The following is a 22,146-nucleotide window of genomic DNA, read 5'->3' on the forward strand; positions in this document are numbered from 1 at the left end:
TGTCAGTGTGATGTCTCTGCTCTTAACTATTTTATCGAGATTTGTCATTGCTCTTCTCCCAAGGATTAAGCGTCTTCTGATTTCCTGACTGCAGTCAGCATCCGCAGTAATCTTCGCACCTAGAAATACAAAGTCTTTCACTGCTTCTACATTTTCTCCCTCTATTTGCCAGTTATCAATCAAGCTGGTTGCCATAATCTTGGTTTTTTCAGGTTTAGCTGCAAGCCAGCTTTTGCACTTTCTTCTTTCACCTTCATCATAAGGCTCCTCAGTTCCTCTTCACTTTCAGCCATCAAAGTGGTATCATTTGCATATCTGAGATTGTTGATGTTTCCTCCAGCAATTTTAACTCCAGCCTTGGATTCCTCAAGCCCAGCATGTCGCATGATGTGTTCTGCGTACAAGTTGAATAGGTAGGGTGAGAGTATACAGCCCTGCCATACTCCTTTCCCAATATTAAACCACTTCGTTGTTCCGTGGTTTGTTCTTACTGTTGCTACTTGGTCGTTATACAGATTCTTCAGGAGGCATACAAGATGACTTGGTATCCCCATACCACTAAGAACTTGCCACAATTTGTTATGGTCCACACAGTCAAAGGCTTTAGAATAGTCGATAAAACAGAAATAGATGTTTTTCTGAAACTCCCTGGCTTTTTCCATTATCCATCGGATACTGGCAATTTGGTCCCTAGTTCCTCTGCCTTTTCTAAACCCAGCTTGTACATCTGGCAATTCTCGCTCCATGAATTGCTGAAGTCTACCTTGCAGGATCTTGAGCATTACTTTACTGGCATGTGAAATGAGTGCCACTGTTTGATAGTTTGAACATTCTTTAGTGTTTCCCTTTTTTGGTATGGGGATATAAGTTGATTTTTTCCAATCTGATGGCCATTCTTGTGTTTTCCAAATTTGCTGGCATATAGTATGCATTACCTTGACAGCATCATCTTGCAAGATTTTGAACAGTCCAGCTGGGATGCCGTCATCTCCTGCTGCCTTGTTATTAGCAATGCTTCTTAAGGCCCACTCAACCTCACTCTTCAGGATGTCTGGCTCTAGCTCACTGACCACACCGTCAAAGCTATCCCCGATATTGTTATCCTTCCTATACAGGTCTTCTGTATATTCTTGCCACCTTTTCTTGATCTCTTCTTCTTCTGTTAGGTCCTTGCCATCTTTGTTTTTGATCATACCCATTTTTTCCTGGAATTTACCTCTGATGTGTCTAATTTTCTGGAAGAGGTCTCTTGTCCTTCCTATTCTATAGTCTCCTTCCACTTCTGCACATTGCTTGTTTAAAAATAATTCCTTATCTCTTCTGGCTAACCTCTGGAATTTTGCATTTAATTGGGCATATCTCCCCCTATCACTGTTGCCTTTTGCTTTCCTTCTTTCTTGGGCTACTTCTAGTGTCTCAGCAGACAGCCATTTTGCCTTCTTGGTTTTCTCTTTCTTTGGGATGTATTTTGTTGCTGCCTCCTGAACAATGTTGTGAACCTCTGTCCATAGTTCTTCCGGGACCCTATCTACTAAGTCCAGTCCCATAAATCTATTCTTCACCTCCACTGCATATTCCTTAGGAATATTAGTGAGCTCATATCTTGCTGATCTGTGGGTCTTCCCTAATCTCTTTAGTCTGATCCTAAATTGTGCAGTAAGAAGTTCATGATCGGAACTACAGTCAGCTCCAGGTCTTGTTTTTACCGACTGTATAGATGCCCGCCACCTTTGGCTGCAAAGGATGTAGTCAATCTGATTTCGGTGTTGTCCATCTGGTGAAGTCCATGTATAAAGCCGTCTCTTAGGTTGTTGGAAGAGAGTGTTTGTTCTGCAGAGTGAGTTGTCTTGGCAAAATTCTATCAGCCTATGTCCTGCTTCGTTTTGTTCTCCCAGGCCATGCTTACCTGTAATTCCAGGTGTCATTTGACTGCCCACCTTAGCATTCCAGTCTCCTGTGATGAAAATAACATCTCTTTTAGGCGTGTTGTCCAGTAGGTGCTGCAGATCCTCATAGAACTGCTCTTCTTCAGCTTCTTCAGCATCTGTGGTTGGGGCATATATTTGGATCACTGTGATGTTAGATGGCTTGCCCTGAATTCGAATTGAGATCATTCTATAGTTTTTTGGATTGTATCCAAGCACTGCTTTAGCCACTTTACTATTAATTAGGAAGGCTACTCCGTTTCTTCTGTGGTCCTCTTGTCCACAGTAGTAGATCTAGTGGTCATTTGATGTGAAGTGGCCCATTCCAGTCCATTTCAGTTCATTTCAGGTAACGGTCCTTTGCTGAAGATAGAAATATTGGTATGCCCATTTTGTTTCATATTGGCTATATTTCCCTAGTGGATTGCTTAATGCCAAGAGGTATATGCATTGGAAAAGCTACTTAAAAATCTTCATGAGAATTTAATGCATTATTTACTATTACTGTCATTATTTATTTCTACATTTTTAATTTCATATTTCAGTGTCATAGCATAAACTGAAGTTTAATAGTTTGCATACTATTGAGACCTTTTCCTATTTGGAGACATCCCTTCACCCCCATTTTTCCCATTGAATAATTCTAAAATACAGAAGTGGTAGGCATTAAGTAGACTAATGCATGTATCTTCAGCAAAGGATCAACTTATATTCCCATACCAAAAAAGGGAAACACTAAAGAATGTTCAAACTATCAAACAGTGACACTCATTTCACATGCCAGTAAGGCAATGCTCAAGATCCTGCAAGGTAGACTTCAGCAATTCATGGAGCAAGAATTGCCAGATGTACAAGTTGGGTTTAGAAAAGGCAGAGGAACTAGGGACCAAATTGCCAGTATCCGCTGGATAATGGAAAAAGCCAGGAAGTTTCAGAAAAACATCTATTTCTGTTTTATCGACTATTCTAAAGCCTTTGACTGTCTGGACCATAACAAATTGTGGCAAGTTCTTAGTGGTATGGGGATACCAAGTCATCTTGTATGCCTCCTAAAGAATCTGTATAATGACCAAGTAGCAACAGTAAGAACAGACCACGGAACAACGGAGTGGTCTAAGATTGGGAAAGGAGTACGGCAGGGCTGTATACTCTCACCCTACCTATTCAACCTGTACGCAGAACACATCATGTGACATGCTGGGCTTGAGGAATCCAAGGTTGGAGTTAAAATTGCTGGAAGAAACATCAACAATCTCAGATATGCAGGTGATACCACTTTGATGGCTGAAAGCGAAGAGGAACTGAGGAGCCTTATGATGAAGGTGAAAGAAGAAAGTGCAAAAGCTGGCTTGCAGCTAAACCTCAAAAAAACCAAGATTATGGCAACCAGCTTGATTGATAACTGGCAAATAGAGGGAGAAAATGTAGAAGCAGTGAAAGACTTTGTATTTCTAGGTGCGAAGATTACTGCAGATGCTGACTGCAGTCAGGAAATCAGAAGATGCTTAATCCTTGGGAGAAGAGCAATGACAAATCTCGATAAAATAGTTAAGAGCAGAGACATCACACTGACAACAAAGGTCCGCATAGTTAAAGCAATGGTGTTCCCCGTAGTAACATATGGCTGCGAGAGCTGGACCATAAGGAAGGCTGAGAGAAGGAAGATAGATGCTTTGGAACTGTGGTGTTGGAGGAAAATTCTGAGAGTGCCTTGGACTGCAAGAAGATCAAACCAGTCCATCCTCCAGGAAATCAAGCCAGACTGCTCACTTGTGGGAATGATATTAAAGGCAAAATTGAAATACTTTGGCCACATAATGAGAAGACAGGACAGCCTGGAGAAGATGCTGATGCTAGGGAGAGTGGAGGGCAAAAGGAAGAGGGGCCGACCAAGGGCAAGGTGGATGGATGATATTCTAGAGGTGACGGACTCGTCCCTGGGGGAGCTGGGGGTGTTGACGACCGACAGGAAGCTCTGGCGTGGGCTGGTCTGTGAAGTCACAAAGAGTCGGAAGCGACTAAACGAATAAACAACAAATGCATGTATAGAAGTAAGTATTTCCTTGTTAATCTAAATGAAGTGTATTACTTTGCTTTGAAAAATAGTCAGTGTTCAAACATTTTGCTAAACAATAAGTGATATCAGTTTGAACATTCCTTCATTCATTTTGTTCCTCTCTCTTTCACACGCTCTTTCTATTCATGCCATCTATTGGGAATCCCTTATTTTTCGCTGGTTAAGAAGCAATGTACTAACTGAAACTTAAAGTTATTTATCATATCTATCAATTCTTCTATAAAAGGTATTTTATGTTGAAATTTTATTCATGTAGGCATTTTTATTACCAGAGGTCTTGTAAAACAAGATGAAATAGACAGCAGACTTAGTCAAAACCACTCAGATCTGATAGTGTTCATTTCCCAGAGAGATAATTTTGATAGACTTGGCAGCATAATTGTAGACTTTTGTTTTACACTTTTAGATCCTTGGGGGAAAAACAGTGGAAGTTTATATAATTACCCCAAAATGCATTGCTCAATATTATTTAGCAAACCTGAAATCCCTTGGAAGGAGTTTATCGTGTAACAGTATGAAATTTCATTCATGGGAATGTAACATTTAAACTTTGATCCAGCCCAATTTTTATAGAGGCAAACTCTCTAGAATATTGTACATAGATAGTCAGTTGCTTTGCTTTCAGAAGGGCATTGAATAAAATATAGCTGTTCATATTCTGCCCTTCTATTTTAAATAGAAAAGTATTTTTTACAGATCAACAAATTGCCCAGTTTTTCAGCAGAAATATTTTAGTAGTTTAGGCTTTCTGCCTTGCTTATGCACTAAAATCTTTGTTTTAATAGGTATGTTGAATTACTGTACTTTTAAGTACCCATCTTTGCTCAGAGTAATTTTGCTTACAGGTGAACTGAGGATCAGTGCAATCAACTAATAAGATTATACACATTAGCTGTAAAGACATATGCTATAAAGGAGCAAGGCAGATGGGTACAAGGTTGAGTCAAGTGATACATTCAATGATACATTTATATTACAGGGATGTTTATTTATTTAACTGTTGCTGGATCTTTCCTTCCTTCCTTCCTTCCAATATTGTGTGCTAAGGTGTAAAAGACAGCTTAAAATAATATTGTTTTAATAATTATTTAAACTGTAACAAATATAGTTATAAAGCTGGGATAAAATCATCATCATCATCATCATCATCTCACTCTCTTTATATTATCTATGGCCCCACTGACAACAATTTTGAACAAGACAAATTGTGGATATGAATTGGCCAAAAAAGTAAAAAAAAATGTGTTTGTTTTATATGGATGATTTAAAATTATTTGGAAAAACAAAGGCTAAACTAAATTCCTTATTAAAAAGCACAAAATAATTCAGTAAAGATATCGGAATGCAATTTGGCATTGACAAATGTGGAACCATAGCCATAAAGGTAGGCAAAATTGTTGAAGATGATGAAATACAGCTTAACAATGAACATTTGGTGGGATGTGTAGCACCAGAAAAAGTCTACAAATATTTGGGAGTTTTGGAAGCTTCTGATTTATTACAGAATCAAGTCAAAGGAAATACTTCTACCAAATATATCAAACGAGTTTGGAAAATTTTGAAATCAAAGCTAAATGGTGGAAACATAATTAAAGAAATTAATACCAAAGAAAGTTAAGTTGTAAACTTAGAGCAAGTGTTTAATGCAAATGTACACTTACTTTATATCTGTAGCAAAGAAAGTCAAAAGTCATTTTTTTTCTGAATTTCTTTTTTTCTTTTTCTGCACTTTTAACTTTGCTCTTTTGCTTTCTTACTTTACTTTTTCATTTCTTGTTAGCTTTTATCTTTTTATCTTGAAATTCTAATAAAGTTGAATAAAAAAGAAAAAAGAAATTAATACCTGGGCACTTCCTGTTATTCGATATATAGCAGGAATAGTTGACTGGACCCAGATGGAATTTAATAACTTGGATTGGAAGACAAGAAAACTAATGACAATGCACCCCGCTTTGCACCCAAAGTGTGATATTGATCAGCTGTATTTGCCAAGAGCCAAGGGGAATAGAGGACTCCTACAGGTGAAACAAATTGTGGAGGAAGAAAAGTGTGGCCTGAATTACTATATTAAGAAAAGCCAAGAACCCTCGCTGAAGGAAGTCAATCTTGAAAACAACAAAGGCGAAGGCTGAGTGTAGAAAAGAAACAATTGAATTGTTTTCAACAATTGAAAACCTATTTGTTAATTGGAAGAACAAGCCAATGCAGGGTCAATACTTGAAGAATATAGACAGAAAAGCTGATAAAAACCCCAACTGGATTTAGTTAAGCTCAGGAGTGTTAAAGAAAGAAACTGAAGGCTTTATTTTAGTGGCTCAAAGCCTCTTCAAAAACTGCTATAAATTTGTAATTTCAGTATGAAAGGCAATGGTATTATGCTTGTGCAAATCAGCCTTGACTTGATTCAAAAATTTTATTGGACATTAGAGAAGATGTGATGTAATCTGAGTTTGTGATTCAAGTTTCAATGGCATCCTCATGAGGTTTTAATTGCTTTGAGTTTTAAGATATTTTTTTTTTTTAAAAAAAGCTCTTAGTTTTCTACTTGCTTTTTTGGTGTGGCACAAGTGTGTACTGTGCTGCTTCTGATAGATAGATAAACTTTATTTTGGTCATTGGCCAATAAAATACACAAAACAAACAGTTATCCCCTTAGTATCAGTAACTGTTAGCAACCATTTGTGGCCAACGCTTACACAAAACATAGCAGAATTTTGCTACTTTCAGAGATACATTTATCGTTGTTGTTTAACAGAAAACGTAAGTAAAAATTATCAGAGTGACCTGGGAATTTAGACAAGAGGAGGGTAATCAGCTGGTGGTGAATGTCCCTATAAAACTGACAATACAAGAGAACGTGGGCTGTGGTAGAGAAGACGGGTTACGTATGGTATTTTCTTATATTTCCCCTCCAAAACAGCTGTAGGGAGGGCATTCAGTTGGGCTAGTGATAGGGCTCTCCTAAATTTGGGAACTGTGATCTAATATAAATATGGAGCTGGTTTGGACAGTAAGATTTGATTATTGACAAATATATTATGAGTAAAAGCACCAGTTTCTGTTTGGCCTTCTATATCTAAGATCCTTTGCCTTAGTAGTGGTATAGCTTGGTCTGACTCTAAGGCTAAGATGGCATCACTGGAGAAACCATAGAGGCTCAGTCTCTTGGATAGCTGTTTCCCAGGAAGATTTGAAATTATCTACCAATATTAGATGGGTCAGCCCACTGGGGTTGTGATGTAATTTTAACCAGTAGGTAAAGATATTTATCCAGAGGTTAGATTCAAGTTTACTAATGTCAGGCTCCCTTCTCTTGGTTTGCCTGCCATTAGAAGTTTCTACACATCTTAGCTGCCTTTACGCATTCGCCTCATTCCCAGAGAACAAACCCATGGTAGCTTCACATTCCTTTGCCTCAAGCATTTAGCCAAGGATGCTTTGCTGATAAGGCACCTGCTTTAACAAACTGCCGAGAAGGGGGCAGGGACTCAGGAGTGAGAAACAGCCTGTCTGTGAGACAGGGAGGAGAGATGAGATCAGAGGAGGGAAAGAATCACTTTGAATGTCTTGGCGCCAAATCCTCACTTGGAACTTTGGCTACTATCCTGTATTAATCAGATCCTCAATAAAGAATTCTTTAAGCTTCCTGATGGACTGTCTAGAGAATTTCTAAGTTGGGATCTTGGTACTGGGATCATCACAACTAACTCCTTCCTGTTGAAGTATAGCATTTGGAATACAATAGGTAACCTGGAAGATATTTCTTAGAAATTTTGTTTGGATTCTTTCTAAGGCAGTCATGTTGTTATATGGTCCCAATTGACCCCCGTATAGCAGTTATGCTCAAGCTTTAGCTGCAAACAGCTTAATTGCAGCAGGGATAAACTGTGCTCCTCTGATAAAGTTTGGATAGCTGATGCAGATCGCTGTGCATTACGAGATACATAGTCCAGGTGGGCATTTCTGCTTCCTGTAGCTTGAAAAACTATCCTGAGATATCTAAATATCTTAACCTGATCAATGGGCTACTCAGCTAAGTTCCAGTTTCTTTGTTTTGGATGTTTGGAGAAAGTAAGTATCTTAGTTTTGGTGTAATTTATTATTAATTCCTCCTCAGTACAGTAATGTATAAGTGATCTCAAGGCTCTTTTGAAGCTGATAGAAGTTAATGACAGAAATACTGCATCATCAGCATAGAGTAATAAATTGACATGTCTTTGGGCTAATTTAGGGGGATGAAAAGTGGAGTTACTTAAATGAGGAACCAATGAGTTTATATAATAGTTAAATAAAACGAGCCAATACACATCCCTGTCTGACTCCCCTCCTTACAGGTATTTCCTTTGTGACATGTCCTTGGTTACTGCCCCTGACTTTCAATCTTGTATTCTCGTGTATTTTAATGAGCAGCAGGAGTAGACGTTTGTCAATTGTGGAATTTTTCAATTTATACCACAGTTTGGTTCTAGATACTGTGTCAAAAACTGACCTAAAGTCAATAAATGCTACATAAAGGGATTGTCCTGATTTATGGGTATACTTTTCTACTAAATGTTGCAGCACCAAAGCAATGGTCTAACGTTGATTGTCCTACTCTAAATCCAACCTGTTCATCCATCAGTAGGTTTCCTGAAGTGCCAGGCTTCACCCCTTCTTGGCAGCAATCACAAGAATGAAAACTAACTTGCCCTTCTGGCAGTGCTACTGTCTAGCAGTTTTAATCTGGTTCATGGGAAGTATTGTTATTTTTTTTTCTAAGTCAGATTCTATCTTTTGTTATTCTGTCCTAAATTAAATGAACCATACAATTCATGTAAAGCATAAAATTGAAGTTGGGAGGTAAGGAGATTGGCGATGGTAGCAGAAAGATGCTGGGATGATGGGGGAGGGAACATTAGAACTAGAGAAGGTGTAGGAAGGCTGGAAAAGAAATGAAAAGGAGAGTAGACATAAACAAGAGATAGGGGAGTCAGCTGGCAGCTTATCTTATTAATAGCACCTCTGAAACCTGGAAAGAAACATTTCAAATCATTCAAAATGACTCCACCATAATTAACTCACAATAAATGTAGGTGGGAAATTTCTCTTATAGTTTTCAGAAGTCTGTATTTGCTTCAGGCTAGAATTAAAGATACCTTGCTAAAAACTGTGTGGTTCTTGTTTCCTTGATCTTGCCCAATTATGTGGGGATTGAGAGAAACAACAGTTGCCTAATTGAAATAATAGCAGTCCAAAGTCAGAGGTGTGCACCATTTTTGGATTAAGATGGGCAGCAAGCATTGGCCTGCTGACAAGGAAAACAAACTATGGTGGTTGACCTTTGTTGCAGCCTCCCTTCTATTTTCTGTTGTAGGGTTTGCTTTTATATTCTACCATCACAGCATTTTTTTAAGAACAAGGATCTTCCTTCTCATACCACACAGATACACACAACATTGCTAAACTTTTACTTAATATTATTTTCTATTCTGGAGTCCTGGAAAAAATATTCGTAATAGGGATTACTACTAAAGTATTTTTACTTCTACCTTTACTGAGCAATTTTGCGTAAGCAAAAATACTTCAAGGGCAAGTTATTTTTCCTTTCTTCCACCATTAAGACTTAGAATAATGGGTGGAGGGGATTCAAATATCAGAGGCAAACATCTGTTGGACTAGAACAGGCCAAAGGCCTGTCTAATTCAAAATTCTTCTGTTTTTTAGAGAGAGAGAGATTAATCATGTCTACCAAGGAAGTTCAGAAGAACATTGAGGCTCTAGCCCCCTTCCATTTCTTCTTTTTAGCAAATTATATTTAGCTACACTTCTTTAAAGTTCTATAGGTAATAGTCAGTTGTCAAAACTGGTAGCTACCAGTTACAGTTTTGTTTTAAATTATGTGAAATTTCTTAGTAACCCATTATTTGTCACAAATACCAGAGTTTGTGGGTTTATTGTCTGTCTGTCTGTCAGATTTATATAGCTGCCCACCTCTCTGGGTGGTGTACAATAACCGTCAGTTAAAACAATTAAAACAGCAGTTAAAAACATTGAGACACAATTACAAATAAAAATAGAATAAAAATAAAAATAAAACTGTGGGTGAGCAGGCCAGCATCCTTCATACAATATAACCATCTTGCAGGTTCCCCATTTCTCTGGGATCCCCAAGCCTGCTGAAAAAAACACATTTTCAGGGATTTCCTAAATGCCAGTTGGGCTGGGGCTAATCTCACCTCAGGGGGAATGATGTTCCAAAGATGTTTATTTTTATTATATCTCATCTTATCCCCTGGAAGTTCTAGGATTAGTATGCTCTAATGGTAGCATTCTTTCTCTTCCGGTCTTTAGGGTACATTCCTGTAATGTCATCACTGATGCTCTAGCTGCTAAAGGTTCTCACAACATAAATTTCTATTTGAATAAGATGAAAAGTCTCCAGAAGCCACACCCTGGGTCTCCAGAATTCCAAAAGAGTTTGCAAAAAGTAATTAAAATACTCAAGCAGATGTAAGTACCAAATTTATTCAGAGCCTTCTGTGACCTCTTTTGTGGGGTACATAGAGACAACTATTTTTCACAATATATCCTGGACTAGTACATGAACTTCCTATGGGAATTTATGAAATTTTATTTTTATGGATATATGCTAATCTCATAATTTTAAATGATTGCCCATAACATCACTTAGATTATTTATCTTCAATGATATTTTGCATCTTTGGGTAGAGGTCTTGTGTCAATGTTAATCATGCTAATATAAATAGTAAGATAACTGAATTTACAAGGTATCTTTTCATTGCTGTTAGATTATTCAAGGTTGACTCATGCAAGCCATTATTGTGAAGCTGGATGCTTACTATATTAAGATTGAATACTGTGATGTCAGATGCTTAAAAGTAGTTAATCTATATGCTGTAAACAGATTAAAACGTTATGTGATTTTGCACATGTTTTTAATATATGCTTTATGACTAACTAGTCAAGGCCATCTTGACTAGGATAGCACAAAAATCTGAGGTATTTTATTGTACAGCTCTCAATATCTTATTAATGGCATATCCTATGTGATTGTTAATAATTTGTTAATGCACAAAAGGCAATTTATCTCTGAGGTGGAGAATATAACCCATCTGTGGACAATCTACCTGAACATTCTGAAATGGGGACATCAGAATGGTGGGGAAGGTTTTCTCTTTCTGCAGTGAATTCCCCTTATTTCCTACCCTTAAAAATATCTATTTATGCAAAATCTGAATTTCAGGGTTTTATAACTTTATCTCTTCATTGCTGTTAGATGATTCAAGGCTTACTCATGCAAGCCATTATTGTGAAGTTGTATGCTTACTATATATTACTGAAAATGATGGTTCTTCATCCTTGGTTTAGGGATGCATATACTAAAAATGGAATGGAACTACATTATACTGAGAAATTTGACAAACAAATTGGGGAATAATGCTGTATTTTTACCTGTTGATGAGAACAGTAGCTTCTGTATATACTATGCCCATTTTAATGTTTTGTTTGTGGTATCCACTTGTTTCTATTTCCATGCTGGCTGGGGAATTATGTGATTTGAAGTCCACATATCTAAAGCTGCTAAAGTTGAAAAACCCTGATATAAAGGATAATTTGAAGCAGGAATTAGGGTAAATAGTTCAAATGTGTCCTTTAATATGAAATGTACATATTTTTGCACTTTCAATTCTTCAAAATTAGCATTTCTCCAAATTTCAGGAAGCAGTTTTCAAGCAATAAAATTTAAAAGGTGCATATTAGGGAGAAGTTTGTGAAAAAAAATGTGTGTATTCCTCAACATATAATTGTATCATGCTAAGAACAACAGGTACAAAACTACACATTCAGCAAAGTAGATATAAAACTGGAGAAATTAAGAGGATCACCTGTGTATGAATTTTCATGTGAAGCTTTCTTTAAAATAAAAATCCAAAACAAAATTTACATGAATGTGAAAATAGGATATACTGAATGTAAGAATGAAAAGCAGGCAGAGATAGGAAAATGGGTACAGGGAAAATGTATATGGAGACAGAGATTGGAAGAAGTATGGGATTATTCACAGGAATAAAATTGTAATTGTTTTGCATTGATAGAATGAAAAAACCTGCAATACAATAGTAGCAGCAGCAGCAAAAAAAACAACAAAACTGCACTATACTGCATGAGGGCACCAGTCAAAAGGAAGCCAATTTGGGAATGCAGTTGAGTGGGGAAATAGTGACCTATCTCAGTATATCTGCTGGCATGTTTATTCTTAAAAATTCACAGATTTGCAAAAAAAAAAAAGTATTTTGAAAGGATTAATCATTGCTCAATTATCTTGTCATCCTCTTTATTAGCTGAAATGAATTTTAAAAGAATGTTCAACTAATCAGATATTGATTAGGACTGTAACACAGGCCTTCCAGAAATAACTCCTATAAGGTTTACAGAGAAGTAAGTTTGACTACCTTCCATGGGACATTTCCTAAGCTCATGCCCTTAGCAAGAGTTCCCAGTCAGATGCTTTCCTTAGGTTTTGGCTCTTGAAGTAGCAACAAATGTTCCAGGAACAGGATGGAGCAAGACATGCAAGGTCTCTAGCGGTCAATGAGTGAGGAAAGACAATCCCCTTTAGGAAATTTATAGCAATCTATCTCTGGGATCACAACAGCATGCTGTACATCCTTTCCTCTTTAGTATATTGTAGCTAGTCACCTTATGATTCCTTGGTTGCCTCTAATTTGCCAGGGGACCCATCTTCACTGTACCATTGCTCTGTAGGATTATAATGTAGCCCATATTGCTCCTCTTCTTTATCATGATCACGGTTGGAAGTTGGCCCAAACTAATTTGTTCAGTTAATTTGCTTTTCTTGGTGAACATTCTAAGGGACCTCAGGAATAGAGGACACCTAACCAAGTCTATCTAATATGGTCAGTGTATTTAAGAAAGTAATTAAGGTTAAGAGGTGAAGTGAGTTTTTAACCGATTGAAATGTCCTAATGTTTTTCAAGGCCACCTTGCTTATCATGAGGCTTAGGGACCAGGCAATGAAAGAATCAGAATTGACAAACATTGGATTGGGTAACATAGGATAGACTGGGATTGCTCAGAATATGCTTGATTTGTGGCATTGATTTGGTTTGATGGTCATTGCAGTTCTTTATTGCATCTATCAGAATGGAGGTATGCTTTATTATTCCATCAGAATGGAGGTATGCTTTATTATTGCTTTTTTTTCTCTGCATTTTTATAAACTTACTGCCTTTTAATCTTATTACTGTTCAAAGGCTGATACATCATCTTGTATAACTTGTTTTTATTATGCTTTTTTATTATAATTTTACCACCCTAGAATAATTCAAGATGAAGGGCAGGTTAAAATATGTTAAAATAAGCAAGGATGACTTAGGAGTGAGGACAAATTATAAAATGAGTTCAGTTTATAGACTTGCAGTGGGTTTCTTAATGAGAAATAATTATTTGTGACTAGATAATAATCTCCTTCTTTGTTAGAAACATTTGTCCTCATTTGTTATGTTTTTGGAACACTGTAGAGAAATATATAAAGATCCTCAATTAATTTTTAAAAAATGGAGCTATGAGGAAATAGTTTAACATTATTTAAAGGAGGGGGGTTTGGCTTTATGTCAGTTGCTTGAAATAAATCAAAGCTGTACTTTAAACTTTTCCCTTTTTCATGTAGAGATGAGCTCATAACTAGGTGTGAAAAAATAGTTTCAGCTTTCAGCACATCAGGAGTTACAAAATCCTTCCTTATCCATCTGCCAGAGAATTTGGCCCTAGGAGAGTAAAATCTGGAACATGATTTTTTAACCCTACTCCCACCAAGTAACAGCTTTCCTTTAGGGATTATGGTGGAACTAAACAGCGATATATTTCTGTGGGGCAGATATATTTATACTTTTACTAAAATGAATTCAAAAGGTGTTTGAATTCTCAAAATACTACATTGTAATTGGGGAGCAATTTTTTAAAAATGCAGATAGCCCATCCAGTCAGGAATAACTTAAGACAATCCATAGTACTTCTGATAAGAACAGCTTGCCAGTTTCCTTTCTGAGAGAACAGCAGTATATGAATATCATCATCATCATCATCACCATCACCACTACCACCATCATCATCATCATCATCATCATCATCATCATGTTGTAGTTCTGTGTGGGATGGATTCTGCCTGGACTTTGAAATAAATGGAAAAGCAAAAGTCCTAAATCGACAGTTGTATAAATTTGTTAACTCACCATCCCAAGGCCTATGCTAATGGAGATGATATAATGTAATGTAATGTAATGTTTGCCCCTCCACCAACTGAGAATTAAACTTTGTTTTCGTTCTTTCTCTAAACAAATTTATAAAAATAGTAGAAATTGGAAAATTTAAAACAAATTCAGTTGTGGGAAAAAAAAGGAAGATTAACAGATTTATTAATCTGAATTCTGAATTAGGATGAACATCTTTTTTTTTTCCAGACAAACTCCTTAGCTTTCAAAGATGTAGGTGGCAGGTATGAATGTTCAGGTCCATCCTGGGTGAAGGATGTATGAAATTTACTTGCAGATGTTTCATTGCCAGACTAGGCAACATCTTCAGTGGTTGATTTCTTGTGAGGAGACAGACTCAACCATACTTTCAGCTGGGAAACTGAGCATCTTGAACCAAACCAAATCCAAAAACACTAGGGAATTCCTGGAAGCTTGGCACACAGACAAGTCAGCCATTAACAGGCACATAGAGATAAACAACATTTACATACCATTCAAAAGAGACAATAGAAAAGCCAAAAGACTAGAGCACCTTCTCGCCAGCAATTAACACCCAGATATGCAAAAATTAACACCAGGATTAACACCAGACAATACCCTAATCAAGAAACTATTAACTCAGTCAATCAATGAAACAGCAAACAACAGCCTAATCAAGGATCTACCAAGGAGAGAACAACACCCCCACCAACACTGGCAGGACAAGCCATGGTATATAAACAGAGAGCAAACCCCACTCCCTTTTTGCACTGAAGATGTTGCCTAGTCTGGCAATGAAATGTCTGCAAGAAAACAACAAGGCTCAGAGAGCACCAAGGACTCCACAGTTCAACTCTGAGTTACAAATATTATCTTCAATTGGTATGAAATTTAGCCAGAGCAAATAGGTGAGAATTTTGGTCACTTAGGTTTCTTCATAGAAACTTGCCAAAATTTGCAAATTTCATTATAAATAGAATGGAAATAACTTCTCCTCCCCCTCCCCCCACTTCTCCTCCTTCAGAAAATTGCACATTAATGTAAAAAGAAGTTAATTTGTATAGATTCTTATATTTACTTAATGGTTGAAGGGCTATGTGTCTGTCACAAATTAGATACTGCCACATGGGAGGACAGTATTATTCAGCTAGGAAGGACTGGAAGTTTCCATTTCCCCCCAGATTTTCTTGCTTTTTAAAAATGTGTTGGGTATGTTAATTGCTTTTTTTTTTTTCAATGTGTTAAAATGTGTTTAGTGATTCCAGGGCAGGAAATCATGCCAACAGTTGTCAGTGACCTTGCCAAAAAAAATCTGATAATGTAATTGGAGGAAACTGCAAAAAGAAGTTCAGAAGCCACCTGTTTCCCATCTGAGAAGTAAAGTATAATTGTTGCAGGATTATACATACCCCTGGGTTGAACTAGCCCACTGCTATTATCATTTCAAGAAAGCAATTGTACAGAAACACAGCAATCTCATCCCCCATGTTGATCTTAACAGACTGGGATCCATGGAAGGGTTTGAACCAAAAATCTAAGCACAAGTTCAATCTTACAGCATTATCAACATGAATAACATAATATCAGTTTTGAGATGGGAGATACCCATCCATAAATCTGGCTTCTCCCAAAACTATATGCTTTCAATTTCCCAAATTCTGCACAAGCATAAGGATAATATGGGCTACTGTGCATTATTGTTTATCAGTTTGCTTCTTTTGGAATTTTGTTGCTTTGCTTTGTAATTAATCCAACGTGTTCTCATGATGGCTTACAAAAAATAATGGCATTTAGACTGATTGTGAGAAACCATTGGATTAATCACAAAGCAAAACATTAAACATTTTGTAACCTATGATATATTAAAAATATGCCCAAACACTTCAGCTCTACACTGGAGATATATGATTGCAAATTTAACTTGATCATTGTGTAACTGTATAAATCTTGTAGGTACTCCCAACCATGATCTCCACTCTTTATTGTACAGTATCATAGGACAGTGGCATAGGGGATGTCCTTCTGTTCATCAGGGTGAGACATCTGCATCGATGCGTATAATGGAGAGAAATAAGAAAATATTCGAGGATAGACTGGCATGCAGACTTCCATGTACATGGACTTGTAGTGTTAATGAGAAGCCATCATAAACTAGCCGTGGCCTTCAGTTGTTTTTGAAGAATGCTGTCCCCTTGCCAGTCCTGAACTAAATTTCAACAACTGAGCAAAATGTTTTCAGCTATTCTTTACCTTCTACTGGATATTTTACCTTAGGGCAACTGATTTCAGAGAGAATTGACAGCCAAGAGTTAGAATGTGTGATGTTCTGTGTAAGGAACATAAACAATCCTTTTCATTTCAGGACATTCCACTGACTTTTGTTTTAACCCGTGTGCATAAAATTGATTTCAAAGGGAGCCACAATTATTAAATGGCATGCCTTTAATCTACAGGATGGGGGGGGGGAAAAAGACATGCCATCCGTAAATTGCTTGGTAGGCGAAGCAATAGTTTAAGCATTTATTTTTTTAATCAAAAGAAGAGAGGTTTAAGCTTAAGAAAGAGCCTTTCATACTTTATCCCCACAACACTAATATTTTGTAGTCCATTATTCTGTAATTATTACAAGACTCTTTGAATTGTGCCATTTTTAATTGGCTGAGTTACTAAGCTGTGAACATCATTCTGTTCATACTGTGGGACAAGGGAGAGTTGTAACTAATCTCCAGAAGCCAGAAGCAAAGGAAGATTGGTGCCATTAGAATAATCACTTCCTTAAATTTAAAAACTTTGTGAGCCCTTTGTGTGTATGCACTCTAGATTTCTATTAATATTTGGCCACAATTCAACATACATCATGTATCCCTTATTGCTGTTAATAACTGTTGGATGAGACCAGAAGTCCACTGTGTATGTCATCCTAAAAAATGGTCAGGTAGATGTTTGAGGAGAATTATTTAAATAAGAACAAGAACAGCTATGGGTAACTGTGCACTTGATTTTTATTGTTCTCTGTGTCTGTCAGTTGGATGCCCCAACACATGCAAACATGCTGAAACAGTTTAAAAGAAGAATGTATAGATCATGGCTCTGTGGGTAGCAGCATCTACCTGGCCTTCTTTGGATTCAGAAGCTAAGCAAGGTTAGGCTTGCATACTATTTGGATGAGATACCTCCAGGGAATGCCAGGCTATTGGCTATACTGGGAAGTTTGAAAGATATCCTGGAAGAAGGGAATGGCAAACCAGTTCTGTCTTGCTGCCAGGAAAACTACCTGACTATTTCCACAAAGTCACCAGAAGTTGGAACAAGACTTGAATGAAATGTTATCTTTAGATATATATATGTAGTATAAATGGATGTTGGAAGGCATATTCAAATCTAATTCCCCCTCCTCAAAGCACTTCCACATCCAAGTGCACATCCAATAAAGAAGTCTGTCCACACTGTACTGTTTTCAGTGAATAATCATATCTAACAATATAGCCAATTGTACATCAGTATGTCTGGAATTGCCAAATAAGAAGCTTCCCACATGTGGATTGATAGTATTACCTATAGAAATGAGACCCTTTCCTGAAGAATGCCAGGAGTTTCTAAGAAGTTCTAAGAATTCCAGGAGTTTCTATACAATGACTGTTGCGGGGTTAATATTCATGCAGTGCAGCTTCATAATTTTGGAAGGTAAACCCCAAAGTAGGATGATATGGCGCCATTGCTGCTTTTGTTTTCACATGCTTTCCCTTACACTCACTATTTTTCATACTTAAGAGAGACCTGACAGAGTCTTAATGATTTCACATGTTACTATCATCAAACATATAGTTTTTCTTTGAGAGCTTTCAGTGAAACTCAAGCAGATTATGCAGACTGGCATGCAGCAGGTAACACTCAGCCATATTCCACACGTGTGTGACGATGAGTTGGCTGAATACTTTGTTTTGCCCATATTAGATTGGAACGTATTTTGGATTTTAAAGGCATCTGTTGTGTCCAGAGTTTGAAACTCGTTAATTTATAAAAGCATGCATACATACACACTCAATAACATGGAAATGATCACTCGTCAGCATATGCTGAGCATAAGGAGGAAATAAGGAAGACCCTCTTGAATTTCCCAGAGTTTCTCATTAATTTTCAAAAAGTAAATGCAAAAGGTGGGCTAAAGGATATTGAGAAAGGCAATTAAATGAAAAGAATATACTTGAATCCAAGTGGGAGAGGGTTGTCTTGTCTAATTGCAGACCTATACTGAGCACAGATTCAATGATATCAAATGGCTTGGGTCCATGTCGCTACAGGGGCATCTTATATCAGACAAGGAAACACACTTGTTCTATTTGCCTTCTACATTGCTGTCTCATTCTCTCTGTCTCTCTCTCACACACAAACACACACCCATTAGACAACAATTTTGCCAATGTGCTTGGCTCCATTATAGCTGAGATGATGTTTAAGTATTCCTCCCTTTCTTTCCATGTTTTTTTGTATCATGTTGAGTCAACCCTGAATCAGTAGAGTGACAGATGCTGCAGCGAAATCACCCTTATTTTATTATATTTTACTTTATTTTTCTATCTTTTACTTTAGCTTTTTCCTTTTTTTCCGCCTTTGGAATATGGATTGCTATTGTTATTTGGTCTCAGACCATAAATAAAGTTCAAAGAAATTCACCTGTACCATGTGAATAGTTTCCATTCAGCTCTTGGCAAAATAGCAGAGTTAGCATGTCAAAAGAGTGCACTGGTTGTATCCAGATGAGGTTTGTTGAACCTAATTAACTCACATTGCAATCAATAAGAAAAGTTAGTGTTTAGTTATATATTATTGATTTCAGCGATGTTTATTGCTCAGCGCATTTAGCTGGGTACTAACCCTACAAAAACAATGCCACAGAAGGATTGGAATATCAGTCATTACATGAATTTTGGAGCAGAACTAAATTTATTACAACCAAAATTGTTTTAATTAGCATAGTTAACAGGGAACAGGGAGACAACAGGAAAATGACCTCTTTAAGATGATGCCTACTTGAAAAGGCATCTTCTAAAGCATGAAAAAGTACACCTTTTCTTTAAAAAGTTCTTTTCAGATATGCAGGCAACACTGGACACTGCTGAGGATCACACTCTACTGGGGGTAACTGCCGGGTCTGAAAGCCCTTGTGATCTTGTAGATAGGAAACAATGCCAGCAGCACTAGACACCATGAACGTAAGAAAACTCAAGGCTTCCCATGCAGTTGGCATGCCTAAGAGTCAGAAGCGACTGAATGAATAAACAACAACAAAAAATGCAGTTTTAATCAATTTAATGACTAAAGTTCACACAATGAATTGATTAACATCTCTTTAATTGAGCAACATACCTAATAATTGTCATAGTTCATAGGATTGGAACAGAGGGATATTGTAAACTAGAAAGATTAGACATTCAAAAGAGATTTGTGGTTGAACCAAAGGATCATTGTGGATTATTATGTTCAGTAGAATTATGAGGATCTAATTTTATTTTTTTGAAAAGGCATTTACTAACTCTGAGCAACCAAATGCTGAATCCCAATGAGAATGAAAATTCACTAGTTTCTCACCTTCAGCTCCAGCAATACCTTTGTAAACATTTGTCATAACTCCACTAAATGCTTAGTTAATTATTGGTTCTGTTTCTATTCCTTTTTGCAAAAAGTAAAACTCAATGCAATTTGATTTCTAGGCTCCACAATATGGATTTTAGAGTGCAGACATTCACATGGTCTCTTGATCCATCATTCTGTGCTGAGAGTCATGATCTCCATGAACTATCTAAACCTTTGGCCACATATGTTCTAATCATTTGAAATTATTTAAGTTTGTATTCCTACTATAGAATAAACATGTTTCATTTTCATGGTACTTCTACTTCCCCTTCTTGGTTTGGTATTAATTTTACTGCATTTTTCTTTATTCTATAGCAGATGAGGTATGAATTTTCTCTATCTTTAGATGTTACCTCTTCATTCCCCACCCCCATTGATTTGGGCTGTCTCTTTCTAAACTGCTTTTAAACTTAGTAGATTTTCATTAAATGTAAAGAAGTCATTTTAATCATTTTTATATTATTTATGAAATATTTTCATTATGTAGTGTCAAAATCAATTTACTTCTGTTGACTAGCCTGCACTTAAAAAATAATTAAAAACAAATAATTTGTACTAGAATAACATGCTGAAAGATAATTATATTCCTTGCCCATTTTTTCAACTAATATTGAATAGGAAGTGGTCATTTCACAATCAGCTTGATGAATTCAGAGCTCAAGGAGCAAGAATCCTTAAATGCTTTATCACGCTATGGAGCAATAGAATTCTATTTAATTAATTTAAGCTATGCATACCCAACTTCCATTAAAAAACTATGGAGCCTAACAACCCAAATGTATAGTCTTATTCAGTTAAGAGTGGACAAAATTTCTAATTTGCTGCTTCAGTTCTAATCAGAATTTCATGAAATGGGTTATATAGAGTAGAATTCTAAGAAATGCAATGTATACAAAAAAGATTCACAATTTTCAGGATACATGTGACAAATGTGGGCTTTACATATGTTATATCTGCAAAATAAAGACAAGAATGCATTGTAAGTCCAGTTTAGGATGATAAACAGCACAGATAGGGTGGCAAACCCGTGAACTGGACATTTTAATGGCAGTTTAGTTACAGAATGGTGACATAATTCCTTCTCCAAGTTACCTACAGCATGTGCTGTCTTTTCTCCTGGGTGATTCTCAGGATCTTCGTAGTCCTTGCATGAACCACTAGGGTTAACTGTGAGTTAGCAAAATGGCTATGGAGGTTACTTGACCTACAGGGCCTAGTGCGGGCTTTACCTCAGAATTTCCTCCCAAGAGGAGGAATGTCTCCCAAGAAATCGCCCCAGCCAGTCTCAGCCTGTTTAGCAGCTGGCAGCCACTCTATACTTCTGGACCTCTTTGCTGGTCTCCTGTCACTATGGTCTCTTTGATAGGCTCTTCTTATTGAACCCCTTTTATAGGTCTCTCCCACAGTCTACCATTTTTAGTGGCCTCATTGCCGCTCAGTTTTAACTGCAGAAACTCTTCTTAGGCTTTGCCCACTGCAGTGCTTCTGAGCTCCCATGTCACGTCTGTTGATAAACCTCTGCCACTGTTCCTGATTTGCTGATTTATTCCCATTGGACTTCTTTCTATCTTTCACATGAGTTTGTCTGTATCTTCTCCAGCGGTTGTAGCTTCAAGCGTACAGCTGAGGTTTTCCTTTTGGCTTTAGCTGGTATAGCTTCCAGTTCTACAGATAAAAGGGGAAAAAAGCCTTTCTAGTACTCCTGATAAGCAACATGTCAGCCCAACCTGTGCCAAAATACAAGTGCAACTCTCCCACACTGTCTCATGGCTATGCTTGCGCCATCCATAGCCAGATGCAATTTCCTGTGTTCATCTATGCAGCAACATCAGCATAAGCAGGTGGGGTTATTGGAAAACAACAGGGAGGGGAGGGAGTGTGAAGCACTCCTTTTCAGGCTGAGCTAGACCCTTTCCTTCCACAGGATGCCTTAAATCCTAGTTTATTTCAGTCAATTTTACTCTTAAATCTTAGTACTAAAGGCTAGGATGAAAAAGGCTATCTCTAACCTAATGCTCTCCAGGTGTATTAGAATTATGTGAGTTAAAGAGCAGGAGGTTGAGGAACTTTGGATTACTGTGATCAATCAAGATAAGAAGTTACTGAAGAAAATTGGTGGCTTCCCACCTCACTGTTTTTCTGATATTGTGAATTAAAGCAAAAAGTACGATAGATATCATCAGACTTTTTGTTTCCCTTTCTGTTCTTCTTCATTGGAAGTTGCTTGCAGATGCAAAGAAACTCAGAGAAGATTAAT

The 22,146-nt window shown here is 37.1% G+C and overlaps 2 protein-coding genes across 2 annotated transcripts in view; one reads left to right on the forward strand and one right to left on the reverse strand.

Annotated features, from left to right (window-relative positions):
* Window positions 1–22,146, reverse strand: part of RMDN1 (regulator of microtubule dynamics 1) — a 471,818-nt gene that overhangs the window by 175,449 nt on the left and 274,223 nt on the right. The window lies entirely within an intron of this gene.
* CNBD1 (cyclic nucleotide binding domain containing 1) overlaps window positions 1–22,146 on the forward strand; it is a 159,473-nt gene that overhangs the window by 2,926 nt on the left and 134,401 nt on the right. Inside the window, exon 3 of the mRNA XM_063299972.1 lies at window positions 10,333–10,491. Within this exon, the coding sequence (XP_063156042.1) occupies window positions 10,333–10,491 (159 nt within the window). The remainder of the gene's footprint in view (window positions 1–10,332; window positions 10,492–22,146) is intronic.

This window comes from Candoia aspera, chromosome 3 (genome assembly GCF_035149785.1).
Source record: "Candoia aspera isolate rCanAsp1 chromosome 3, rCanAsp1.hap2, whole genome shotgun sequence".
NCBI lineage: Eukaryota > Metazoa > Chordata > Lepidosauria > Squamata > Boidae > Candoia > Candoia aspera.